Source organism: Tasmannia lanceolata, unplaced genomic scaffold (genome assembly GCF_043159265.1).
Source record: "Tasmannia lanceolata isolate RefF3 unplaced genomic scaffold, GAP_Taslan_0.1 ptg000037l, whole genome shotgun sequence".
Lineage (NCBI taxonomy): Eukaryota > Viridiplantae > Streptophyta > Magnoliopsida > Canellales > Winteraceae > Tasmannia > Tasmannia lanceolata.
The window spans coordinates 45,593,191-45,620,793 of NW_027518714.1; the positions used below are offsets into that span (position 1 = coordinate 45,593,191).

At 44.2% G+C, this 27,603-nt stretch overlaps 2 protein-coding genes and 1 pseudogene across 6 annotated transcripts; all 3 read left to right on the plus strand.

The window, feature by feature from the left end:
- Positions 1-2,206: 2,206 nt before the first annotated feature.
- On the plus strand, positions 2,207-4,265 carry LOC143862654 (cytochrome P450 71B35-like; annotated as a pseudogene). The gene is made up of 2 exons (XR_013240421.1): positions 2,207-3,076; positions 3,584-4,265. The product of XR_013240421.1 is annotated as a cytochrome P450 71B35-like (transcript).
- A 1,356-nt stretch (positions 4,266-5,621) lies between these two features.
- LOC143862712 (uncharacterized) lies at positions 5,622-12,289 on the plus strand. Of its 3 annotated transcripts, XM_077373791.1 has the most exons (3): positions 5,654-6,152; positions 10,071-11,276; positions 11,398-12,288. In XM_077373791.1, the coding sequence occupies exon 2, from the start codon at positions 10,142-10,144 to the stop codon at positions 11,243-11,245; it is 1,104 nt and encodes a 367-aa protein (XP_077229906.1). In that variant the 5' UTR covers positions 5,654-6,152; positions 10,071-10,141; the 3' UTR covers positions 11,246-11,276; positions 11,398-12,288. The 3 variants fall into 3 exon arrangements, 2 of the variants coding, with proteins under 2 accessions (XP_077229906.1, XP_077229905.1); XR_013240440.1 differs by lacking the exons at positions 10,071-11,276; positions 11,398-12,288 and adding an exon at positions 6,367-10,061 and having other exon boundaries at positions 5,622-6,152; XM_077373790.1 differs by having other exon boundaries at positions 5,656-6,152; positions 10,071-12,289.
- A 7,856-nt stretch (positions 12,290-20,145) lies between these two features.
- LOC143859976 (uncharacterized) lies at positions 20,146-26,921 on the plus strand. 2 transcript variants are annotated; one of them, XM_077370463.1, is made up of 3 exons: positions 20,166-20,816; positions 25,821-26,228; positions 26,307-26,921. In XM_077370463.1, the coding sequence occupies exons 2-3, from the start codon at positions 25,983-25,985 to the stop codon at positions 26,544-26,546; spliced, it is 486 nt and encodes a 161-aa protein (XP_077226578.1). In that variant the 5' UTR covers positions 20,166-20,816; positions 25,821-25,982; the 3' UTR covers positions 26,547-26,921. The 2 variants fall into 2 exon arrangements, 1 of the variants encoding a protein (XP_077226578.1); XR_013239531.1 differs by lacking the exons at positions 25,821-26,228; positions 26,307-26,921 and adding an exon at positions 21,032-23,866 and having other exon boundaries at positions 20,146-20,816.
- The last annotated feature ends 682 nt before the right edge of the window (positions 26,922-27,603 follow it).

Below are 27,603 nucleotides of genomic sequence, written 5' to 3' on the forward strand. Positions count from 1 at the left end.
TCATTCCATTGTTTCTATTTTATTTATTGCTTCAGGTTCTTCGTTCTTCACATGATACATGATGAAGGGCTCCAAGTTTTCTCCTTAACATCCAGTGACCTTCAACTGTTTCCCATGGATATTAGTTCTTCAACTTCACTAGAACAAGCTATAACTTCTGTATAACCTATTTAAATTCATATTTAAATAGTTGCCCTATGTCTAAATTGGATATTGTTCAATCGTGCAAGAATTAACAAATGTCAAATATTACTTTATTTTTCTATTTTACAATGTTTTAATTTACCTGCAATTATATCAGTTATTTAATTTCTCTATCATCAAAAGTTTCAACACTTCTAATTAACCACTATCTTTTTCCATCGTACTAGTATATGTAAAGTTGAATGTGGTAGTTGTGGTGCTGCCAAGTGTCACCACCACAGCTGCCAAGAATTCCAAAAATTGCTTCTCGAAATATCTTTCCCGAAAAAGTCTAAAACAATTTATGTTTAATATTCCTAGATTTTCGACCTAAATGCATACACATCTCACGATTGTGCTAATCGTTCTTCCTTATTAAAGGCAATTAACTATATAAATACATTGACATTCGTTAAAACTCTCCTCCTCCCATACTAAATGAGGAGTTACCATTTATGATGGGATTAAACGAATCGTTCGCAAATCCTACATGTGACTCTTAAATTCGTAATTCCCTTCTTCAAAAAACGCATTCTTACGTTGGTGCAGATTTCCTGATTCAATTCGGTTTCCTATTTATTGCTCCGCCACTCTTACTTCATTTTATATCTACATCTCTCCACCTCCTTCCTTTTCACCACTCTCTACCGTCTCTTCTCCTCCATATCCCTGTGTACCCCATTACCTATTTATCCATAGGACCTATGAACCAAAATCAAAAACCTCTCTACGCTCCTTAAGAAGATCCCTCCAATTTATTACCATTTCTCTTCTACTCAATAATTGTAACTCCGCTCTTTTACAAATTGATATTTTTTATTTGATTTCATTGTTCTTTCTGTGATTCTTTTTTGTATTCACAGTTGACCCAGGAAATGTGCTGTGGCACCTTAAACACATGGTTTTGTGGTCTTCTTAAGTGGCTCTTTAACTCATGATCCAAAAGTTGAAATAAGATGGTTAGGAAGGAAGATTTCAAGGTGAAGTTCGAATTATTTAGAAGGAGGCAAGTGGTTATCAAAGTCAATGCTTTATGGATTAACAAGTTTTTATAGATATCAATTTTTCTTTGTAGTTATCAAAGTCAATGCTTTGTGGATTAACAATGTTATTAATAGAAGCCACCGAAAAGCATTTTAATTAATAATTGAGGAAAAACACAAACAAGGTTATGGAAATTTGGGTAGTGACATTTTCTTCCAAAAAAAACATGTATGAACAGAAAGGATATATCTCAAAGATTAAAAAAAATGGTTTCAATGGATTTTGTTTTCTTCTAATTTTCAAACTCTTGAGAATATTGGTGTGTGATTTGTTTGGGAATAAGGTGAATAAAGGTATCAGACTATTTTCCTTTGTGAATTTAGTATTGTATTTTATTTTGGGTTTATATTTATATTATAAATTTCTCCCTAATTTGGGCTTTATTTTTAATTTTTAAATTTCTTTTTATTTGGGGCTTTAAGATTTGGCTGTGTTTTTATTCATTTTATTTTGGCTTTATTTTTATTATTAATTCCTTCCCAACTTGGCCTTTATTTTTATGTTTTTGATTTCTTTCTATTTTGGGCTTAAAGTTTTGGCTGCTTTTTTTCATTTTGGCTTTATATTTATTTTTAATTGTTAATTTCTTCCTAATTTGGGCATTAGCTTCTTCTCAACTCTGTAATACTGATTTCTAATCTCTATTTTTACAATTATATCTTCCTTATGAATGTTTCTTCTTACTTTTCTTTTTTTCTAAAAATAAGTGATAAAGAATTCTTTTTTTGACCTCCCACGGGTCTCTAGTATCCCTTGTATACATCACTTTTTTTCTTGCCGATTTCCCTGTTGGTTTTCAACGATGGATAGGTGGATTAATTAAAAAACACATGTTCATGTGATGCAAGTGGTTCCATTAAAAAAGTTGGCATCTTTCAGTCTATAAAAAAATAAAAGTGGCATTGCCAAACTAGTTAAAGTGACCTGTCATGTTTCTTATTTGAGCATTCAACCATTACAACATTTAGTGCAATCTCTCATGGCTCTCTATAATTTGTTTTCATGGCTCTCTTTGTTTCTGATAGTTATTCCTCTTTTGCTTATCCAACTCAAAACCAAGTGCGCAAAATCATACAAGCTCCCTCCAGGCCCCCCTCAGATGCCCATTCTTGGCAACCTTCATCAATTTGGCAAGCTTTCCCATCGCTCACTATGGTCACTCTCTAAAAAAATATGGCCCCCTCATGTATCTTCAACTCGGTCGCATACCGTTGCTAGTTGTTTCCTCTGCCACAATGGCAACAGAGGTCATGAAAATCCATGATCTCGATTTTTGTAACAGGCCTTCTTCCCTCGTCGCTCCAAGAAACTCTCTTACAATTTCTTAGACCTCTCTTTCGTTCCCTATGGGCAGTACTGGAGAGAGATGCGGAGGATATCTGTTCTTGAACTACCAAGAAGGTCCAATCATTTGGGTTCGTAAGGGACTCGGAGGTTTCCAAAATGATTCAATCCATATCTCAATCCTCCTTTTCTTCTGTCAATCTGAGTGAGATGCTGCCTCCCAAACAATGTGATTTCCCGGGTTGCTTTTGGCAGGAGCTATGAAGGAGGAGATGAGCATGAGAAAGCAAAATTTCATGGAATTCTTGATGAGGCTCGCACATTACTGGGTGGGTTCTTCATTGCCGACGTTTTGCGGTGGATGTGGTGGATGGATATTCTTACTGGGCTAAATGGCAGGCTTGAGAAGAATTCCATGGACTTGGATGCTTTCTATGAGCAGGTCATCGATGAACACTTGGATCCGAAAAGACCCTAATCAGATCAAAAAGACTTTGTCGATGTCTTGACACAAGTCCAGAAGGATATTCATCTCACAAGAGATCACATCAAGGGAGTTCTTATGGTAATCTACGTGTTCCTCGATCTCCTTGGCCAAATTCACTTCTCTTACACACTAAAACAATTTTTTAAAAGCCTAACAGATTTTTCATTTAGTCTTGCTTGTTCTTCTAATATTCGACTGATTTAGTAGAGAAAAAAACTAGGTCAATTCGTCTCAAATTAATATTTAATTTACTAGTCAAATTTCAAATGTCGAATTATTTTTGTGGGCAACCGGGTAGAACTCACTCTTCAAAGCTAGCTGTTAAGAGAAGGGTACCCAAGTCCTTCTAAGCCCTTCAACATCCATTCAGTTTTCTCAATGTGGGATCTTTTGTTTTCATGTGGAACACCAACCTGTTCCATGCAAAAGCAAGGATCCCACATCAGAAAAGTGAGATAGATGTGGATGGGCTTATAAGGACCTGGGCACCCTCCCCTTAATGACTAGCTTTTAAGGGTGAGTTCTACCAGGGTCCCAACACCCCACAATATTGTTAACTAAAATCTTTAGTATGTCTGTTTGCAGAATGTTTCGATAGCGGGCACAGACACAAGTGCAGCATTGATGGTATGGGGAATGACAAAGCTCATGAGGAACCCAAAAGCAATGAAGAAAGTGCAGGATGAAGTTAGAAGATCTGTTGGGGGGAAAGAGAAAGTTGAAGAAAGCGATCTTCAGCATCTTCAATACCTCAAGTCTGTGATTAAGGAGACTCTAAGATTACACCCTCTGACTCCACTACTTCTCCCAAGAGAAACAATGAAGACATGTAGCATAGATGGATATGATATTCCAGCCAAAACTAGGGTTTTTGTCAGTGTATTTGCGATTGGGAGAGATCCCAAATCTTGGGAAAGACCAGAAGAATTCTTGCCAGAAAGATTCATCGATAGCTCCATTGATTACAAAGGGCAAGATTTTGAGCTCATACCACTTGGAGCAGGTCGAAGGCATTGCCCTGGTATCTATTTTGGGACAGTGATAGTGGAGCTTGCCCTTGCAAACCTTCTCTATTCTTTCAACTGGGAAGTTCCTTCGGGGAGGAAAATTGAAGAAATAGATACGAACGAATCATTTGGGATAGTAGTCGGTAACAGATATGACAGTGACGTAAGAGCCGAGCTGGAGGACCCAAGAAACCGAGGTGAAGGAGCTGAGTAGCTGAGCCTTGCGCAAGGAGCAAACGAGGTCAGAATGACCAACCCGGAGTGTTACCCCGGACAAGCCCTTCGACACTCAATTCAGTATGAGCAGGAGTGCAGAGCGAGTTTAAGAGTGGTGGGTCAGAAGTTATTACCCTTTTTATGAGCTTTGGAAGCCTTTTTATAGAGGGAAAACTGGGGTAGTTGGGGAGTTATTACTCCAAGACAGGTGTCGGCCAGCTATAAGTTGGAGCTCACCTACTCTGCTGTAATTACCAAACTACCCCTGCCAATTACCAAACTACCCCCGCTGACGTGGGATCTGCGGTGGGCCACCCTTGGGCCACGTGTCGACAGTTAATAAGTTGCTGTTTTTATACTCCATCAGTTGCCCCCCAGTTCTCCAAGCCATTGTGATGACTTGGGGAAGTGCGGTGAGTTGCAAATCAGTCCGGAATTTGTCAGTCCGGGATTTGTCAGTCCAGCTGGGAGAATCAGTCCGGAATTTGTCAGTCCGGCTGGAGAATCAGTCCGGAATTTTTCAGTCCGGCTGGAGAATCAGTCCTGAATTTGTCAGTAAGGCTGGAGAATCAGTCCGGAATTTGTCAGTCCGGCTGGAGAACCAGTCCAGAATTTGTCAGTCCGGCTGGAGAATCAGTCCAGTGGAACGCGTCGTATTCAGTCCGGCTTGGGCCGGACTGCTTTTTACCATTTTGCGGAATGCGTCATATCCAGTCCGGCTTGAGCTAGACTGCTTTTTGTCGTCTTGCGGAACGCGTCATATCCAGTCCGGCTTGTCGTCTAGCGAGACGCGTCATATCCAGTCCGGCTTGGGCCAGACTGCTTTTTATCTTTTAGCCCAACGCGTCATATCCAGTCCGGCTTGGGCCGAACTGCTTTTTATCGTTTAGCCAAACGCGTCATATCCTGTCTGGCTTGGGCCGGACTGCTTTTTGCCGTTTAGCCCAACGCGTCATATCCAGTCCGGCTTGGGCCGAACTGCTTTTTATCGTTTAGCCAAACGCGTCATATCCTGTCTGGCTTGGGCCGGACTGCTTTTTGCCGTTTAGCCCAACGCGTCATATCCAGTCCGGCTTGGGCCGGACTGCTTTTTGTCGTTTAGCCAAACGCGTCATATCCTGTCCGGCTTGGGCCAGACTGCTTTTTGTCGTCTTGCGGAACGCGTCTGTAGACACCCATATTTTACTTTACTTTAACCAACAATAACCTAATATATTGATCCATCCTCAAATTTTTTGAAAAAAACAAAATGATAAAGAGATGTACCTGGTGAGATGATTAGATCCGAAAAATTGAAAAATACCCTGATTAGTGAATTTAGTGTGTTAAATCCATGTGAGAACCCCCTCTATCATTGATTTATATGTTTTAGGTCATTAATATCTTGATCTGACTTTACGGATCATCAATCGGGACAAAATAAGCTAGGGTCACTTCATAGCCCGGACCCTGATTCCATTCCGAGACCCGATTTCCGTAAATCGTTAGATCAATGACAGATCTTGACCTGGGTCTCACCATCCAAAACCACCTAACCTCTCCTCTCATCCTAACCATCCAAACCTCACCTAACCTCACCTAACCTCTCCTCTCATCCTAACCACCCAAACCTCACCTAACCTCACCTAACCTCACCTAACCTTACCTAACCTCACCTAACCTTACCTAACCTCACCTAACCTCACCTAACCTCCTATCCCATTCTCCTATAAATACCCTCTCATCCCACCATCCAAAGAAAAAGAAGAAAAAGAATCCCTCTCTTAGAAAATTCATCCCTCTCCCTCATCTCTTCAAGGGTTCGGCCATCCTTGCCGGATCGGGTGATACGTTGGGTGATATATATCAAAAGCAGTCATTATCAAGCAAGGAATCATCTTCAAGGAATTAACATCAAAGAAAAATCAAACACAAAGTGGGTTTTCAAAGAGGTAGGCATTTATTTCAATTCTATGTAGGGTCTGTTTTCATGCATATCTTTTACTTTAAAAAAAAAACCATGTTAGGAAGCATCTAGGATCAATCTTTACTCATTCTTCTTGATGGTAGACTTTGAAGTTATACATGTTTCCCTCTTCTCTTAACCCATCTTATCTTCATTTTTATTTTTCCCTAATGGTTCACACCCTGGTTCCCCCTGGTTAGCCTCTGGTTAGACCCTGGTTGCACCCAGGTTCGTTGCTGGTTGCACCCAGGTTCGATACTGGTTCGCACCCTGGTTCCCTGCTGGTTCGCACTCTGGTTAGACCTTGGTTGCACCCAGGTTCGTTGCTGGTTGCACCCAGGTTCGATACTGGTTCACACCCCGGTTCCCTGCTGGTTCGCACTCTGGTTAGACCCTGGTTGCACCCAGGTTCGCTGCTGGTTGCACCCAGGTTCCCTGCTGGTTGCACCATGGTTCCCCTGCTGGTTCGCACCCTGGTTTCCCTGCTGGTTGCACCCTGGTTCCCCTGCTGGTTCGCACCCTGGTTCCCTGCTGGTTCGCACTCTGGTTAGACCTTGGTTGCACCCAGGTTCGCTGCTGGTTGCACCCAGGTTCCCTGCTGGTTGCACCCTGGTTCCCCTGCTGGTTCGCACCCTGGTTCCCTGCTGGTTCGCACCCTGGTGCACCCTGGTCCGCACCCTGGTTTGTACCCTGCTTCCTCCTAGTTAGACCATGGCTAGTCTCGGGTTTGCTCCTAACTTAGACCCGACTCACTTGACCCTAACCATTAACCCAATCCAACCTAACCATTAACCACACCTAAACCCATACCCATAAGCCTTAAACCCTATAACCATAGCCACACATCATACACCACATGCCTTTCATTCATCCACCCAACAGTACCCTCATACACCCCTACAATAGACCCGGCCAACCCAGTTAACCCGGCCATCGGGCCCATTCGGCCCAATTAATTCATTCCCCTTAAGAGCCACTTTGCCCTATTGGTTCCTAAGATACTCCAACCACCCAAACCTCAAGCCGCACCCCAATCCACGCTCAACCAGTTCCAATCCAGTCTAAGCCAAGTCAACCCGCACTTGACCTTGACCATTAACCCAATCCAATCCAACTCAACCATTAACCCCACCTAACCTGACCCTAGCACAACTCAATCGAGTCACATCAACCCAAGCCATACCTTTGTCCACTCACTGAGGCACACCATTTATCCATAAATCTGGTTACATTAAATCTAACCCAGCCAGGCCACCTGCAGCTTAAGTCAAATCGCCCCAATACAATCCATCCAAGTGGGATCCCAACCCAGCTCAACTGAGTCAACTCTAGCCAACCTCCCAAGTCGAGTTGACCCAACTCTCTAGTCGAGTATGCTCAACCTCTTTAACCGATTGGACTCTCCCCTTAGTTGACTCAATCCAATTCCTTAATCAACCCATCCCAATGCAACCGAGTCGCATTCGACCAAGTTGCGGCCTTCCATGTCACAACCGAGTCATTCCCCTATTCTACTAATGCCCTTTTACACCTAATAGAACTTCCTCCCTTTTGCCTAACCAAGTCATATCCCAACACAATCTGAGTCGCATGTCTGAATCCATTTGACCGAATCTCATAAGCCCGCCCATTTTGAATTCCCAAAATTCAAACCCTTGATGATTCCTATATGCTCAATTCTTTGATGCAAATTCCCAATTCCAAAATCCCATTGCTAAATCAATGTTTCTGAATCTCAAGTCCAATGCTCAAATACAAACCCGATTCCTGATCCAAATACCAATCCTGTTTTCCAAAATCCAAGCAACCTCCCCAGCGGAACTACGTGTGGCTTGATCCCCATCGCGGGGTACGTAGGCAATTTGGCACTCCCAAGTTCAGTCACACCTTTCTCTATCTTTCTCATTCCCTCACACTATTTCATCATCTCTTCCATCTTTTTTTTCACTAACCTCGAGAATTTAAATCGATTTGTCTTGTGTCTTTCGGAACCGTTGGATCACGGTTTCCGTCGTAAGGACCCTTAGAGCCCAATTTAGGAACACCGGTGTCGTGTCGTGTCCTAAGTTTTAGAGAGTCCTAGAGTTAGGAGTCCAGCCTCATCACGGACGCTTGCTATGTATAGCAACCGTGCCATAGGTCTAGTTACACTAGTCACCCAATCTTTCCCTAGGACAAGCCTAGTAAACTAGGATGTAAGGCAAACCTGCATTAGTCTAAGGGACCATTTGCATTTAGATGAGAATCATATAGCATCTTAGATGAAATCCTAAGATAATAAAATCCTCAACTTGAATTAAATAACTTCTCCTAAAACTGTTGAAACAGTCAATCCCGTCTAGGTCGGTGTCTTAGTTGAGTTAGGCATATGTAACTTAGCTTAGGTGCACCGAACTACGTCGACTCTGATCCCAGTGAGGCTTGGGTACGTAGGCAGCTTGGATGTCTGACGGCATACCACCCGCGAGTCGGCACCACAACAAATTGTGGTGTTTTGGATATTAATTTTCTTGTAAATGCTTAATCAAATCATTTAGGGCTTTCCATGAAATTAGAATTCTAGGAGAACTTTCACTTAGAATGAATCCAGACAAATTAATAAATCAAGATACACATCTAGGATTCACATTGAAATTAGATCATAGGATGCATGTCACTTAGTTCGCACATTAACATAGAGTTGAATGAGCCATTTAAAATAAATTTAAAAGAGTTAGCTTTTGGAATCGAAGACCGATTATCGGGCAGGAATGGTGCATGTGGCGGATAACTCCCCATACCTTCCATTCTCGTAACCAGGTAGCGAGTCTAGATTTCTGGTTAATTTCGGGTCCTAGATCCCACATCTAGGTGGCGACTCTGTCAGTCTCTTTCGTGTGGAATTCGGATTGCCTTAGTGATCCCAAGTTCACATGAAAGACGAATTCAAATCAATAATTAAATGCACACGCCAATCGCGTGGATACAGGAGACCAAGAGAGAGAGCGCGGCGGCTCGCGCCCCACCCCTCTCGCGGGATTCGGGTACCACAGTTTGGCGACTCTGCTGGGGACCACCTAACTTCATTAAAATTTCAAAAGATAATTCATTTGAATTTAATTTAATTGGCTCATAAAAACTCTATACTTGTTAGATTAGTTTGTCTTGTTTTATTTTCTCATCACACTTTACTCAAACTTAATCTAACAAAACCTGAAGGCATCATAGATTGCGCAAACATATTGCACACACTTACATCACTTGCATCTAAACTCTGCATCTCACGTGCACACACGTCCTATTTTAGGAACCCGGAGTGTTATCTAGCATGGTTGACTGGGATTTCATCACCTGGTGCCTCTGTGCTAGAGAAGCATTCCACCCTTAGCCTAGTACCATTATGGTACGTAAACGGATCTCTTGTTCACGTACTGATACGCCGGACACTGGTACAGTATATCGAACAGGGATTCGCGCTAAGGGAACTCTTGGCCTTACCCCTAGATTAACCCACACATGCATGTAGTATACGAACACATGTGCATCACGTGTGTGAGCCTAGTTTAGGATATCCTGCCTATTTGTGTCTAGATTAGGCCGTAGACCATCTTCCAATGGCTACGATCGGTCCTAGGTACACGAACAAAGTCATGAGTCGAGATCCTCTCTCCACTCCGCTTGATTAGGATTAGGGTTGATGCCTTCAGGTCACACTGTTAAAATGTGCGAGATTAAAAAAAAAAAAATTTCCTTTAGGGGTTAGGATATAAATCCTATCATTTCCAAAGATCTCATAGGATTAGTCATTCTTGATCTATCCGTTGAAAGCAATCTTATGCTATCTCATCTAATCTTTCGATCGTATGCCTTTCATTCTTCTATCGTGTGATTCGATCATGTATTCATACTTTCCTTGTACTGGTAGGAACTTATCCCAATCTCGTGTTCATGTAATCCTGATCATTCTTATATCCCTTCTCTTGGCTTACGGGCACTATGTCTACTCGTACAATTCTTGATTGGATCCGTGGTACATTAAGAGAATCCCATATCTACGCCATAAGTGAACAAGAGAAAAATCTCTTCGGCTACGTGGCAACCATCAAGCTCGATTGGGGATTACTCTATGCCGCATCAGAGTGTTGGGATCCCGATCATCATGTCTTCCGTTTTGGCAACCAAGAAATGTGTCCCACCTTTGAAGAATGGTGTGCCTTATTGGAATATCCTGTGGATGGCCCTCTAGTGAAGCCATCCTGTGTTCCAGATTATCGTCCTTTGTTCCTTTGCTTGATGGATAATCCAGATGAATCCATGAACTCTTTCATGAAAGGCCAAGAAGTGTCCATGCAGCGACTGATTGACATTTACCCTCCTGTTGGATACATTGGTGCTGTTGATATTCAAAAAGCTCGACGGCGCGCTTTGAGATTCTGCTCCTTTGCTAGGTTCCTCACTGTCCAGCCTTCTCGCTTTGCGTCAGCTGTTCTTCTGGACCTCGTTGATCAAATGGATCGTGGCGCCAATCCAATTCCTACTATGCTTGCAGAAACTTTCAATGGATTGGATGATATGGCTCACCTTCGTGCCAGTTCAGGTCCAAGCTCTTATATTCGCTCTTTCGTTGGGTCTTTCTCAGGATGTCCTGCATTACTTCAAGTGTGGTTATGCCACAAGCTAAAAATTGCAGCTCCTGTCCATTTTGATCATACGTTATACACCTTCAGTGAATGGCGTCATGATGTTTCTTTCGATCATAAAAGCGATTGGGTTGAATGGTTAAATTCTCGCCAAGAAGATCAGATTTATTGGCAAATTCCCGGAATCCAAGAAACTGTCTTCAACACCGGAGAAGCTAACTACGTTCGCCTTCTTGGTTTCAAAAAGACATCCTTTTATGTTCCTGCCAGGATTCAGCGTCAGTATGGAAGGGAGCAATCCATTGTGCCTCCCCTTCATCATTTCTATCCGCCTGAGGGTCTCAAGCCCAAGATTGTCAAAGCTGTTTCATCTGCTTGGGATGCAAGAATCATCAAACCTTTAAAGGAGTCAGTTGAGGAAGATTGTCGTCCGAAGAAGAAGTCTAAAAAGAATGCTTAGTTCCATGTTTATCTTTGAAAGATTGAACCATGTACTCAAATTTTAATGATTGATCAATAAAGTCCATCCTTCTCTTTCATTATCTTTGTCTATGTGTGCATCATCGTCTATTCTTCTCTCTGATTTTAAAATATGTCTTTCGGATATTACAGGGCAATAAACATCATAGCTAACCCTAATACTCCTTGGGTTCGGGTCTCTTCGCGGTTAGAGAGGAAATCTGTTTCTCCGCCACCTTCTCTAAGAACCCCAGCATCTCCTTCTTTCCCGTCCTCATCCTCACCAATGGCAGACAACCAAGATGGTCTTCCACCCGCTGCTATTACCGATACTCTTACTTTGATTCTCCAACAGCTTCAAGAACTCAAAGAAGAAAACCGAGTTATCAAGGCTCAGCTTTCTGAAAAGTTGGAACCGTCGTTGTCCAAGGATAAAGGGCCTATGCGCCAAGCAGCTACTCCAGTAGCACCTGCCCAAACAGTGTTCATCAATATCCCTGATAAAGTCGAAGAAGACTTAGAAAAAGAGCAGTACAGCGAGAATCACAGTAGGCCTTCTCAGTCCATGGTTGATAAGTCTGTTATGGAGAAATTAGAGACTCTTACCAGGAAAGTTCAAGACATTCAGTTTCAAGACCAGGGTGGTTTCAATCCCAGTGATCTTACTTTATTTCCCGAAATTCGCCTTCCTGCCAATTTTCAAATGCCCGATTTCGACAAATATGATGGTGTGGGTTGTCCAATCACACATTTGCAAATGTTCACCATCATGTGTCAGCCTCAAGGGTTATCTTCTGAGCAAATGGCTCAATTGTTCCCAGTTTCCCTAACCAAGGTTGCGAGGAGATGGTTCATGGTCTTGGACAAGACTCGTTACAGGACATGGAAGGATATCGGCGAGCAGTTCATCAGGCAATTCAAATATGATGATGGGACAGAAATCACCAGAAAGGATTTAGAGAGAACAAAGCAAGACTTGAGGGAATCCTTTTTGATTTTTGTGAAAAGATGGAGGAGAATAGCAGCTCAGATGATGGAGCGCCCGTCTGAGGAAGAACAAGTCCAGATAATCATGAAAAATATTTCCCCCCAGCTCCAGTATCACATGTCTTTGCAATACTATCCAGACTTCAAACACTTCATCGTGGCTGGCACCCAGATAGAGGAGGCTATGGCTCAAGGTGTATTCAACCGTAGCAACCCAAACCCCAGAGATTTCAAAAAGTCCCCTCCAGCCCAAGTCAATAGTATTTCCCGTTCCAATGCTCAATCCTCTAGGTCCCAAGAACCTTTAGTAATGGACTATGCTCAAACCGCAACCGCACCTCGGCAACAAACCCGGGTAGAATTTACCCCTCTTCCCATTCCATCTTCAGAGGTGCTTAAGCAGTGTCTTGCTTCAGGTCGCATAACCTTACCTGCCATCCGGCCTCCCCCCAATCCTCTACCTGCAAGTTGGCGAGCTGACCTACACTGTGAGTACCACAGAGGTCCTGGTCATCTTACTGACAACTGCATTGCCTTGAAATTTAGAATCCAGAAACTCATTGATGAGAAAGTCATTGCATTCCAGCCAAGACCCAATGTCACCCAAAACCCATTACCTGGTCATGCAAATCCTCCTGCTGCCGTTAATGCCATAACCATAGGAGATCCTGAGTTTGACCCTCTTACCCTCATATGTGCCTTAGAACCCATCTCTGAACCCCAAATCATATTCTGTGATGAATCACACCTAAGAGAGTCTGTACCTCCCTTGGTAATCACCTATGAGCCACAAGTCCCTCAAATTATCACTTATGATGAGCCTGAATTGGATGAAGTCAGACATGTGACAAGGGGCGGAAGAATTTTCAAACCTGTTGAATTGAGAGTCGAAAATCCAGGGGCATTGGCTCGAGGAGAGGAGCCGCAATATGTGAAAGATCCAGATGATGAAGTTGTGCAGCAGTTAAAGAAAACTCAGGCTGTTATATCTGTATGGGGATTATTGATAGCATCAAAGAAACACAGAGAGGCTGTGTTAAAAGAATTGAATACAACACAGGTATCCTCAGAGATATCTCCGGAGCAACTGGCTGAAGTTGTTGCTCTAACCCAGGCCACCAGGGCCATTAGTTTCTCAGATCAAGAGCTGCCTCCTCAAGGTCGGAATCATGCTAGAGCTCTTCATGTCACTATTGTTTGTGGAGGCAAGAAAGTACCATCTGTGTTGGTAGATAACGGATCCGCGTTGAATGTGTGTCCATTAAGAACTGCCATTACCTTGGGTTTCGGTCCCACTGATTTTGCCGAATCAACCCTTGGTATCCTCGCATATGACAATACCCGAAGAAATGTGGTCGGAGTCCTCACCACCAAGATCGTTATGGGCGGTCAAGAATTTGAGGTTGAGTTTCAAGTTATTGATATCAAAGCCTCGTTCAATATGCTTCTAGGACGTCCCTGGTTACATAAGGAAGGTGCTGTCGCTTCAACCCTTCACCAAAAATTGAAGTTCATTAAAGATGGGAAGTTGTTCACTGTCAGAGGTGATGAAGAGCCAGAAATAGGGCAAATAACAGGAGAAACTTTAATCCTTCCAGTTGCAAAAGCAGATGACTACAACTTGAATGGTTTCGCATTCGAGGTTGCTGTTATCTCTTACAAGGATGCCTCTCGGGAGGAGTTGTGTTTGCCGTTCGCCATCAGTTCTGTGGTGGCCAAGATGATGAGAAAAATGAACTACTTCCCTGGTATGAATTTGGGCCGTGATCCAAGCAAGGCATCTCACTGGCGCCCAATCAAAGCAAACCATGGAATTTTCGGTCTTGGATATGTACCTACTGAAGAGGAGGAGGAAGCCATGGAAAAATTGTTGAAATTGAAGGAAGAAATCCGCCGCACCGGAAGGGTACTCCTAATGGCTCCATATCCCTTATCAATGAATGGTCATTTTATCAAAGAAGGTGAGACGTTTCCATACTATGGGTTTTCTGAACCATGGTATGACTCAGTGACAGGGATCATGATACCCGGTTTTGAAATATTCAGTGGCCTTGCTCTCCCAGAAACAGAACCGCCGATATATTATGTTGAGAAAACTGTTGAGGACTGGTTAGTCTACCTTGAGCCAGATGTGCTGGAATCTTTGTTTGAAGAAAATGTGCCTGATGTTGATTACTATTCTGAAGAACAAGAAGAGACAGATTGTGAAGATATGCTAGTGGCAGTTATTCAGAGTAATGATACCTTTACTGAACCTCAGAGTCAGATTGCACCTGCAACAGAAAATCTTTCAAACTGGAGTTCTGATGTTTTTCCATCTTATTTTATTGCTAAGTCAAGTCTAGTCAAGTCGAGTGAATCAGTGTCAGTGCCTAGTCCAGGCGAGTCATTTTCTGAGTTTATTTACTATGTGAATCCTGAACCTGTTCAGGATGAGTCCAATGATAATGATGTAACTTCTTTCAATTCAATGAAATCTGATTCTCAGTATGTCTCTGTGTTTGCTTCTGACTTTAATAATAATGATAACACTCCCTCCTCAGATGAGGAAGGGGGGATCGACGAAACTCCCCTTGAATTGCAGCATATGCTCAAACAAGAGGAGGAGCGCCGAGCCCAGCCTCTTAAAGATGAAATCGAAATTATAAACATCGGAACAGAAGATTTAATACAGGAAATACGAATTGGAAATACTCTATCCTCTGAAGAGCGCGATGAATTAATAAACCTACTTAAGGAATATAAAGAAGTTTTTGCCTGGTCCTACAAAGATATGCCCAGGTTGAGCGAAGACATTGTTCAGCACAAGCTACCTTTATTGCCTGGGATTAAACCTAAAAAGCAGAAGCTAAGGAGAATGAAGCCTGAGTGGGTCCTGAAAGTAGAAGAAGAGGTTACTAAGCAGTTGAATGCTGGATTTCTGCAAGTGGTGGAATATCCAGAATGGCTCGCAAATATAGTACCTGTACCGAAGAAAGATGGAAAGGTGAGAATGTGTGTAGATTTCAGGGATTTGAACAAGGCAAGTCCAAAAGATGATTTCCCTCTACCACATATCGATATCTTGGTGGACAATATGGCCGGGCATGAATTACTATCTTTTATGGATGGTTTCTCGGGCTACAATCAAATTAAGATGGCACCCGAGGACATGGCTAAGACCTCGTTCATTACACAATGGGGGACATATTGCTATCGGGTAATGCCATTTGGTCTTAAGAATGCCGGTGCGACATACCAAAGAGCAGCTACAGCCTTGCTCCATGACATGATACATAGAGAAGTCGAAGTTTATGTCGATGATATGATTGTAAAAGCCAAGGAAAGGAAAGATCATATCCCGAACCTTAAGAAGTTCTTTGAAAGAATTCTCAAATACCAGCTTCGCCTGAATCCTAGCAAGTGTGTGTTCGGGGTTACCTCCGGTAAGTTGCTTGGATTTATGGTGAGTCAAAGGGGTATAGAGGTAGATCCTCAGAAGATTAAGGCTATCCAGGAGATGCCACCGCCTAGAACCGAGAAGGAAATTCGGGGATTCCTAGGAAGGATACAGTTCCTAAGGCGATTCATCGCTCATCTGACATCAACTTGTGAACCTATCTTTAAGCTCTTAAAGAAGAACTCTTCCAAAGAATGGACAGAGGAATGTCAGCAGGCCTTTGAAAAGATAAAGCAAAGTTTGTCTGAGCCACCGATAGTAGCACCAGTGATACCGGGGCATCCATTGCTGCTTTACTTGTCAGTAACAGAAACCACAATGGGTTGTATGTTAGCACAACAAGATCCAGAAACCAATCATGAAAAGGCTGTGTATTATCTTAGCAAGAAGATGTTGGAGTATGAACAAAAGTATACTGTCCTAGAAAAAACCTGCTTAGCCTTGGTTTGGGCCACTCAGCGACTCAGGCATTACCTTTTATCACATAAGGTCCTGCTTTTGTCGAGGATGGATCCTCTGAAGTATCTCTTTGAAAAACCAGCCCTGACAGGCAGGACTGCCAGATGGTTATTATTGTTGTCTGAATTTGACATCACTCATGTAACCCAAAAATCAGTAAAGGGCCGAGCCATTGCTGAACAATTGGCGGAAGCACCCCGAGAAGAAAGTCAGCATTTCAAGCCGATGTTCCCAGATGAAGAGATCATGATGGTTGAAGATGAGTATCCAGAAACTGGTTGGACCCTCTATTTTGATGGAGCAGCAAACCAAACAGGACAAGGAGTAGGGGCATTGCTTGTGTCGCCTCGAAATGAGCATGTCCCCGTTGCCGTTAAGTTACAATTCAATTGCACCAACAATATGGCAGAATATGAAGCATGCATTGTTGGGCTTGAGGCTGCATTGGCCTTAGGCATAGAGAATCTTGACGTATATGGAGATTCGAAGCTAATCATTTGCCAAACTCAAGGAGAGTGGAGAACCAAAGAAGAAAAGCTATTGCCATATCATGAATACTTGGATATTCTCGCTAAGCAATTTCAACGCGTCACTTTCAGTTATTTGCCAAGGTTGAAGAATAGATTCGCCGATGCCTTAGCAACGTTAGCTTCCATGATTGACATACCTCACAATATGAAGATGAGGCCCATCACGGTTCAAGAGCAATGGGCTCCTGCATATGTTGATGCTATAGAAATAGCTGCAAGATGTCCCGATGGAAAGCCATGGTATACAGACATAAAGAACTACATCTCAGGCCAGGGGCATCCCAATGAGGCGTCGAGTAAAGAAATAAGGACTTTGCAGAGATTGGCAGCTAATTTCGTCATTTGTGGAGGAGAGTTGTATCGACGGTCTTTCGATGGAATTCAACTCTTATGTGTCACTGAAGATCAGGCAGAAGAAATTCTGGCAGATATTCATGAAGGGGTGTGTGGGCCTCATATGAATGGGAAGATGTTGGCAAGGAAGATCCTACGTCTGGGGTATTATTGGCCGACATTAGAAGCAGATTGTCACACATTTGTGAAGAGATGCTATAAATGTCAGATACATGCGAATCTCATCCATGTACCACCCACCGAATTGCATTCTCTTACCTCTCCTTGGCCGTTTTCGGTATGGGGAATTGACATCATTGGCAAGATTTCTCCCAAGTCGTCTAATGGTCACGAGTACATACTCGTTGCTATTGATTACTTCACCAAGTGGGTTGAGGCCGCTTCTTATGCAAAGCTTACATCCTCATCAGTTGCTAAATTCATACGCACCAACATAATTTGCAGATATGGAATTCCCCATGAACTTATCTCAGATAATGGATCTCATTTCAAGAAGGAAGTAATCTCTCTTTGCGAAGAATTCAAGATTAAGCATCATAAATCCTCGCCTTATCGTCCGCAGACAAATGGAGCGGTAGAAGCTGCAAACAAAAATGTCAAGACTATCATTAGCAAAATGTCAGAAACTTATAAAGATTGGTCGAATAAGTTACCATACGCCTTGTGGGCTTACAGAACATCAATTAGGGCTTCAACTGGGGCAACCCCTTACTCTCTTGTTTACGGGATGGAAGCAGTGCTACCTGTTGAGATCCGTGTACCTTCGCTCCGAGTATTGACTGAAGTCAAGTTACCAGAAAATGAATGGGCAGATGCCAGGTATAAAGAGTTGAACATGCTAGACGAGAAGAGATTAAAGGCGCTTTACCATGTGCAAGGTTATCAGCGCAGAATAGCCCGTGCTTTTAATAAAAAGGTTAAGGTCAGAGATTTAGAAGAAGGCAATCTTGTTCTAAAAGAGAATCGAGCACCAATGTTTGACCCAAGGGGCAAGTTCAAACCAAATTGGTCAGGACCATACATTGTGGACCAAATCTTACCCGGAAAAGCCGTCAAGCTCCGTAATTTAAATGGAGAAATATTGCCAGAACCAACAAATCTTGATCAACTCAAGAGGTTCTATGCTTGAACATCAGAAGGCCGTCCTTTGGCCGAATAAATCCCAAATTCATAACCAAAAATCAAAAAATTTATAACCTTTTGCAAACCCTTTTGAGCCTAAATAAAATTTTCCTTCAAATCCCAATATACTAGGGGCATTCGCCCTGAACTACGCATGATCTGATTCCTACACTGGGATACGTAGGCAACCTGTTCATAGGTTCGGTCGAGACCCTTGCAAAACCTTAAGCCATTCTTTGAAAAGCCCTACCTCACCTATAAAGTCCTTTTGGTGTTCAAGTAAAAAGAAAAGAAGATAAAAAAAAAATAATAAAAAAGAAAAGAAATGGAGCTTGAAGATCCGCTAGATTGAAAAACCTGAAAAGGCGATCTAGGCAAAATTTAGGATCATTCCCCTGCTAAGTTGAAAACCTGAAAGGGCGGCTTAGGCAAAAGGTAAGGGGGTGGCCCGCTGAGTCGAAAACCTGAAAAGGCGATTCAGGCAAAAGTTAAGGCCGAGCGGTCCACCAAGTTGAAAATCCAAAAAAGGAAGACTTGGTCGTGGTAAGATTGGATTCACGCCAAAAAAATTACATCGGTCTCTGAACTCGCGGTAGGTCAGGCGAAGCTAATACACAATGATTCTCGAAACTAGGGGCATTAATTTTGAAGCAATCTGAAAGTTGATAGAAAGATATATGAGGTATCACTGTATTAAAAATAAGTGAAGATGTTTATCAATGGAGAAACGTTCTTTAAAAGAGGCTAGTCTAACCCAAAAGAAAATACTGATAAGTCAGAAGCATCACGAGATTACTGGAGTAATCTTTCTTATTTTGTGTTTTTATTACAAGTGTCTGTAGTTCTATTTAAAAAAAAAAAAAAAATTATTTTTAGAATTGTTGTAGGGTGCAATCACTCTGAAGGCAGGTTCATTAACAGGTTCTGAGGAACTTGGAAAAAGGTGACGCTGTCACAAATGACGAAGATCTTTGAAAGAATAATCTCCGGTCAACGAATAGAAGAAGGTTAGAATGCCTCAAACTGAGGCAGATTGCTAATGAAGTGGCATCCCATATTTAAGCCCTGAAGTTCTTTTGCTGCATAGTGTTATTAAATCCTTTGCTTCTAAAGTTGTTAATTGGAAATTTCGATTTCTCTCAAAGCTCAAATCATCATATCTCTCTGAATCCATTTGGAAAAAGATATTTTCTCTCTGAACATCACACAAATATGATATCTCGCTTCCTTGGAGTCCGTACAAATACGGTATTTCACTCTCCGAGTCCATACGACTATGGTCTCTTATCCCCTTTGAACATCATACAACTATGATGTCTCATTTCCTTGGAATCCGTACAAATACGGTATTTCATTCTCTTCGAGTTCATACAACTATGGTCTCTTATCCCCTTTGAACATCATACAACTATGATGTCTCATTTCCTTGGAATCCGTACAAATACGGTATTTCATTCTCTTCGAATCCATACAACTATGGTCTCTTATACCCTTTGAACATCATACAACTATGATGTCTCATTTCCTTGGAATCCGTATAAATACGGTATTTCATCTTGCCCAAGCCCATTCAAAAATGATGCTGCATTTTCATTAAGAATCTTTCAAAAGTCATCCATTATTCTCTGAGACCATTTGAAAATGACGTCTCATTTCCTCTGAAGCTGTTCAAAAGCGATATTCCTTTCCCTCCGAAAATCCATTTGAAAATGGTATCCCATTTCTCTCGTTGCCAGCGGCACCGCAGCGGGTTTGTTTTATTGCATTCCAATTCTAGGATTTCATCTAAGGTCTTGCATTATATTAGGTTGCATTGTGTTTAGGGGGTCCTTTGTCGATTAAAGCTACGCAAAATGGTTCTGTCATTTTGACTTTGGTATTCGATGACTACGTCGTCTCTACCAAAGAGGGGCATCTGTAGACACCCACATTTTACTTTACTTTAACCAACAATAACCTAATATATTGATCCATCCTCAAATTTTTTGAAAAAAACAAAATGATAAAGAGATGTACCTGGTGAGATGATTAGATCCGAAAAATTGAAAAATACCCTGATTAGTGAATTTAGTGTGTTAAATCCATGTGAGAACCCCCTCTATCATTGATTTATATGTTTTAGGTCATTAATATCTTGATCTGACTTTACGGATCATCAATCGGGACAAAATAAGCTAGGGTCACTTCATAGCCCGGACCCTGATTCCATTCCGAGACCCGATTTCCGTAAATCGTTAGATCAATGACAGATCTTGACCTGGGTCTCACCATCCAAAACCACCTAACCTCTCCTCTCATCCTAACCATCCAAACCTCACCTAACCTCACCTAACCTCTCCTCTCATCCTAACCACCCAAACCTCACCTAACCTCACCTAACCTCACCTAACCTTACCTAACCTCACCTAACCTTACCTAACCTCACCTAACCTCACCTAACCTCCTATCCCATTCTCCTATAAATACCCTCTCATCCCACCATCCAAAGAAAAAGAAGAAAAAGAATCCCTCTCTTAGAAAATTCATCCCTCTCCCTCATCTCTTCAAGGGTTCGGCCATCCTTGCCGGATCGGGTGATACGTTGGGTGATATATATCAAAAGCAGTCATTATCAAGCAAGGAATCATCTTCAAGGAATTAACATCAAAGAAAAATCAAACACAAAGTGGGTTTTCAAAGAGGTAGGCATTTATTTCAATTCTATGTAGGGTCTGTTTTCATGCATATCTTTTACTTTAAAAAAAAAAACCATGTTAGGAAGCATCTAGGATCAATCTTTACTCATTCTTCTTGATGGTAGACTTTGAAGTTATACATGTTTCCCTCTTCTCTTAACCCATCTTATCTTCATTTTTATTTTTCCCTAATGGTTCACACCCTGGTTCCCCCTGGTTAGCCTCTGGTTAGACCCTGGTTGCACCCAGGTTCGTTGCTGGTTGCACCCAGGTTCGATACTGGTTCGCACCCTGGTTCCCTGCTGGTTCGCACTCTGGTTAGACCTTGGTTGCACCCAGGTTCGTTGCTGGTTGCACCCAGGTTCGATACTGGTTCACACCCCGGTTCCCTGCTGGTTCGCACTCTGGTTAGACCCTGGTTGCACCCAGGTTCGCTGCTGGTTGCACCCAGGTTCCCTGCTGGTTGCACCATGGTTCCCCTGCTGGTTCGCACCCTGGTTTCCCTGCTGGTTGCACCCTGGTTCCCCTGCTGGTTCGCACCCTGGTTCCCTGCTGGTTCGCACTCTGGTTAGACCTTGGTTGCACCCAGGTTCGCTGCTGGTTGCACCCAGGTTCCCTGCTGGTTGCACCCTGGTTCCCCTGCTGGTTCGCACCCTGGTTCCCTGCTGGTTCGCACCCTGGTGCACCCTGGTCCGCACCCTGGTTTGTACCCTGCTTCCTCCTAGTTAGACCATGGCTAGTCTCGGGTTTGCTCCTAACTTAGACCCGACTCACTTGACCCTAACCATTAACCCAATCCAACCTAACCATTAACCACACCTAAACCCATACCCATAAGCCTTAAACCCTATAACCATAGCCACACATCATACACCACATGCCTTTCATTCATCCACCCAACAGTACCCTCATACACCCCTACAATAGACCCGGCCAACCCAGTTAACCCGGCCATCGGGCCCATTCGGCCCAATTAATTCATTCCCCTTAAGAGCCACTTTGCCCTATTGGTTCCTAAGATACTCCAACCACCCAAACCTCAAGCCGCACCCCAATCCACGCTCAACCAGTTCCAATCCAGTCTAAGCCAAGTCAACCCGCACTTGACCTTGACCATTAACCCAATCCAATCCAACTCAACCATTAACCCCACCTAACCTGACCCTAGCACAACTCAATCGAGTCACATCAACCCAAGCCATACCTTTGTCCACTCACTGAGGCACACCATTTATCCATAAATCTGGTTACATTAAATCTAACCCAGCCAGGCCACCTGCAGCTTAAGTCAAATCGCCCCAATACAATCCATCCAAGTGGGATCCCAACCCAGCTCAACTGAGTCAACTCTAGCCAACCTCCCAAGTCGAGTTGACCCAACTCTCTAGTCGAGTATGCTCAACCTCTTTAACCGATTGGACTCTCCCCTTAGTTGACTCAATCCAATTCCTTAATCAACCCATCCCAATGCAACCGAGTCGCATTCGACCAAGTTGCGGCCTTCCATGTCACAACCGAGTCATTCCCCTATTCTACTAATGCCCTTTTACACCTAATAGAACTTCCTCCCTTTTGCCTAACCAAGTCATATCCCAACACAATCTGAGTCGCATGTCTGAATCCATTTGACCGAATCTCATAAGCCCGCCCATTTTGAATTCCCAAAATTCAAACCCTTGATGATTCCTATATGCTCAATTCTTTGATGCAAATTCCCAATTCCAAAATCCCATTGCTAAATCAATGTTTCTGAATCTCAAGTCCAATGCTCAAATACAAACCCGATTCCTGATCCAAATACCAATCCTGTTTTCCAAAATCCAAGCAACCTCCCCAGCGGAACTACGTGTGGCTTGATCCCCATCGCGGGGTACGTAGGCAATTTGGCACTCCCAAGTTCAGTCACACCTTTCTCTATCTTTCTCATTCCCTCACACTATTTCATCATCTCTTCCATCTTTTTTTTCACTAACCTCGAGAATTTAAATCGATTTGTCTTGTGTCTTTCGGAACCGTTGGATCACGGTTTCCGTCGTAAGGACCCTTAGAGCCCAATTTAGGAACACCGGTGTCGTGTCGTGTCCTAAGTTTTAGAGAGTCCTAGAGTTAGGAGTCCAGCCTCATCACGGACGCTTGCTATGTATAGCAACCGTGCCATAGGTCTAGTTACACTAGTCACCCAATCTTTCCCTAGGACAAGCCTAGTAAACTAGGATGTAAGGCAAACCTGCATTAGTCTAAGGGACCATTTGCATTTAGATGAGAATCATATAGCATCTTAGATGAAATCCTAAGATAATAAAATCCTCAACTTGAATTAAATAACTTCTCCTAAAACTGTTGAAACAGTCAATCCCGTCTAGGTCGGTGTCTTAGTTGAGTTAGGCATATGTAACTTAGCTTAGGTGCACCGAACTACGTCGACTCTGATCCCAGTGAGGCTTGGGTACGTAGGCAGCTTGGATGTCTGACGGCATACCACCCGCGAGTCGGCACCACAACAAATTGTGGTGTTTTGGATATTAATTTTCTTGTAAATGCTTAATCAAATCATTTAGGGCTTTCCATGAAATTAGAATTCTAGGAGAACTTTCACTTAGAATGAATCCAGACAAATTAATAAATCAAGATACACATCTAGGATTCACATTGAAATTAGATCATAGGATGCATGTCACTTAGTTCGCACATTAACATAGAGTTGAATGAGCCATTTAAAATAAATTTAAAAGAGTTAGCTTTTGGAATCGAAGACCGATTATCGGGCAGGAATGGTGCATGTGGCGGATAACTCCCCATACCTTCCATTCTCGTAACCAGGTAGCGAGTCTAGATTTCTGGTTAATTTCGGGTCCTAGATCCCACATCTAGGTGGCGACTCTGTCAGTCTCTTTCGTGTGGAATTCGGATTGCCTTAGTGATCCCAAGTTCACATGAAAGACGAATTCAAATCAATAATTAAATGCACACGCCAATCGCGTGGATACAGGAGACCAAGAGAGAGAGCGCGGCGGCTCGCGCCCCACCCCTCTCGCGGGATTCGGGTACCACAGCGTCATATCCAGTCCGGCTTGGGCCGGACTGCTTTTTGTCGTCTAGCGAGAAGCGTCATATCCAGTCCAGCTTGGGCCGGACAGCTTTTGTCGTTTAGCCAAACGCGTCATATCCAGTCCGGCTTGGGCCGGACTGCTTTTTGTCGTTTAGCCAAATGCGTCATATCCAGTTCGGCTTGGGCCGGACTGCTTTTTGTCGTTTAGCGAGACGCGTCATATCCAGTCCGCCTTGGGCCGGACTGCTTTTTATCGTCTAGCCCAACGCGTCATATCCAGTCCGGCTTGGGCCGGACTGCTTTTTGTCGTCTAGCCCAACGCGTCATATCCAGTCCGGCTTGGGCCGGACTGCTTTTTGTCGTTTAGCCAAACGCGTTATATCCAGTCCGGCCAAGCCAGACTGTTTTTTGTCATTTAGCCAAACGCGTTATATCTAGTCCGGCCCAAGCCGGACTGTTTTTGTCGCCGGACTCAATCGCTTTTAAGAGCTATCCTCCACACGAGCACTTTCACGGATGCCCTTAGTCTTTTGGAGATACGTGCGTATTTTCACTTACGCCCTTGCCTCGAAGTTTGTGCCCGCCATTAATGAAAGACATGTTTCGCCGTACAGCTCCCTCGACGCGCGTGCCCTTCATTAAATGCAGGTTCCCATCGCCAAGGCTTATAAAAGGGGGGTTTTTTCCTTTCATTTCTTACTTTTCACTTTTTACTCTCCTTCCGCTTTTTGTTCTGTCAGTTCGGGTTGCATAGTTCGTGGTTGTGAACGGCTGAGGATTTGCGAGCTTTCAGTTCGAAACCGGGAGATTTCAGTTCTGTCCGGTAATCTTCTTGAGCGCGCCTTTCATTCGTTTCTTTTCCTGTTTTCATGTCAAGTAGTAGCTCTAGTTCTGAGTCCGGTTCGGGGGAGTCGTCTTCTAGTAGCTCAGGGTCTAGGTCGTCGATTAGGACCCAGGATAGGCCGACCTGGACACCAGCCCCCCAAATGAAAAGTCCTGATGTCAGTGTGGAGATCGTAGATAGTGATGACGAGGTGGTTGGGGACGAAGTGATTTTGGACTTGAACACCACTCCGCCTCCAACGGATAGTTACCTCCAAGTAGAGGGGAGTGTTGGTAGTGACGCCGGCGAGCCGTCCACAACGTTTCTCCCTAGCCGGGCCGTTGAGGTCGTGGCGAGGGCCCGGATGGACGTCGATCCTAAGTACAACATACAGGCTCTTCACGAGGAGAATTACCTTGATGAGTCCATGATGGCAGACATTAGGGATAGGTACTGTGTTCCCTCCAAGTTTGGGCTGAGGGAGGCGACGGAGGGAGATAGGGCCTGTAATGAAAGCTCGGATGTTTGTATATACGATGAGTCGTTGAGGGCTGGACTCAGGTTCCCTCTGCACCCATTCTTCGCCGCGGTGCTTCGCCACTACGGGCTGGCCCCGGCTCAGGTGGCGCTCAACTCATGGAGGATGCTGACGGAGTTCGTATACCTCGTCCATGGCAGGCTTCAGAGGAACTTGTCTGTGCCGGTGTTCCGCGCGTGTGCGCAATTGAAGAGGCACAAGGGCGGGGGTTGGATTTACATTAGCCAGCGCCCGGAGGTGAAAATGATCACTGTCATTCCCTCCTCGATACACTTATGGAGAAACAGGTTCCTCTACGTCGAGGACAGGGAGTCCAACGAGCCCTGGCCGGTTCCTTTGAAGTGGGGCACCCCGGATACAGTCATCATGAGTCGCAAACCGTTCCTTGAGGGCAGGGATGCGAGGATGTTTGCCTTACTCCGGGAGGAGCTGGACAGTGAGGGACCCATTCATTGTTCAGATTTCCACGGGGAAGAGGTTCTGGTTGGGCTTGGCCTTAATACTGCGACCCCGGCACGTACGTGGCTAGTCTTGTTCAAAACTTATTTCTCCTCTTTTCCTTGTTTCTGACTGGTTTTGTTTGTGTATGTCGACTTTCAGAGATGCAGCAGCAGTCCTTGATAGACAAAATGAGGAAGGGGGCATTCGGGAAGGTCCAGCAGGGCCAACAAAGAAAGGTTGTATAGATAGCGAGTCCGGCCCAAACCCAGGATACGCCGCCGCCTCCCAAAGCCAAGAGCACAGTGAAGTTGGTGGGCGCCTATGGCCGTGGTGCAGGGTCCTCGAAGCACGGGGGGTCCATCTACTGGAGTCCGTCCTCCCCCGGCGAGGTCCGGAGACAATGTTTTTCGGCCCAATTGGGCCGTTCAAAAAAATGACACCGGCCTTGGTGAGAGCCGGGTAGCTAAGGAGCTCCTCAGCAAAGTTCTCCTTAGCAATGACAAACTTCAGGTTCTCAGCGAACCTCCGGCTGCAGCTGATGAGGCCATCTTTTCGTCCGCTTACCAGGTGAGACGTCCCTCGAGTGCTTGCTTATCTTTATTTCTTGCGTCGCTTCCCTATGTTAACACTCCGGGTGGTCTGCAGATTTTGTTGTACTATAATGACCTCCGAGAGAAGAGCCAGAAGTTTTCGGAGGCTATAACAAAGTCCGAGGAGGAGAACAGGAAATTGATACAGCAGGCAAAAGAGCTGCAGAAGTCCATCGAGAAGGCGGCCGAGGAAAACAAGCGGCTGAAGGAGGATTTTGCCGCTCAGCTGGCCGCACAGAAGGAGAAGGCAGCAGAAGCCCTTAACAATCAGAGAGAGAGAGCCCGCGAGAGGTAGATGACAGCCGTTCAGGAAAAGGAGGACGAACTCCTTACTTTGTCCAGTGAGGCCTACAAGATCGGATTCTTTGACTGCCTTGGGCAGATTAAGGAAACCAATCCGGTCGTGGTTTTGACCGGAATGGTTCTCCCTGACCCACCGACGATTGGAGGTGACAGGCTGGCCACAATGGCCGCACCCGTGGCCCCGGAGACGGATCCAGCACGGGATTGTAGCCAGGGGGTGCCTTGAGTTCCCTCATTTCCTTCTCTTTTGGCGATTTCTTTCTGTAATGGCCCCTTTGGAGGCCCAACTTTTGTAACAGCCTTTCGAGGCATTATTTTTGTAATGGTCCTTCGAGGCCCTACTTCATGAATGGAAAGTAAACTTTTATTGTCCACCTCTTCTCCACTTGTCTACTTCAAGTTAATACTGTTTTGTTCTATGCTGGGTAGATAACATCCCAAACATGCGTTTCGAGCTTAGGTTGAAGCAGTCTTGGCAGGGGCTAACCGTGGTGTTCCAACCGTCTGGGACCCTTGCTCTGGCGACTGGGCTTCCTAGGAGCTTTGGTCTTTTGCATCCGGACTGGTCCCGGACCAGGAGTGCGCTCCCGGTCTTTGCGGAGACGAGCCATGGCGAACCAAGAGTCGAGTACCCTAGTTTTAGTGAACTGGGTTTCCAATTTGATGAGTACCCAAGTTTTAGCGAACTGGGTTTCTGAGGAGCTTTGGTTTTTGCATCCGGACTGGTCCCGGACCAGGAGTACGCTCCCGGTCTTTGCGGAGACGGGCCGTGGCGAACCAAGCGTCGAGTACCCTAGCTTTAGTGAACTGGGTTTCCAATTTGATGAGTACCCAAGTTTTACCAAACTGGGTTTCTGAGGAGCTTTGGTTTTTGCATCCGGATTGGTCCCGGACCAGGAGTGCGCTCCCGGTCTTTGCGGAGACGAGCCGTGGCGAACCAACCGTCGAGTACCCTAGCTTTAGTGAACTGGGTTTCTGAGGAGCTTTGGTTTTTTGCATCCGGACTGGTCCCGGACCAATAGTGCGCTCCCGGTCTTTGCGGAGACGGG

Bases quoted from the DNA above. Each gene is read 5' to 3' on its own strand.
- LOC143862712 (XM_077373791.1), top strand. From the start codon at position 10,142: ATGTCTACTCGTACAATTCTTGATTGGATCCGTGGTACATTAAGAGAA.
- LOC143859976 (XM_077370463.1), top strand. From the start codon at position 25,983: ATGGCCGTGGTGCAGGGTCCTCGAAGCACGGGGGGTCCATCTACTGGA. The intron at 26,229-26,306 runs GTGAGACGTCCC...GGTGGTCTGCAG, and splicing joins TCTTTTCGTCCGCTTACCAG to ATTTTGTTGTACTATAATGA.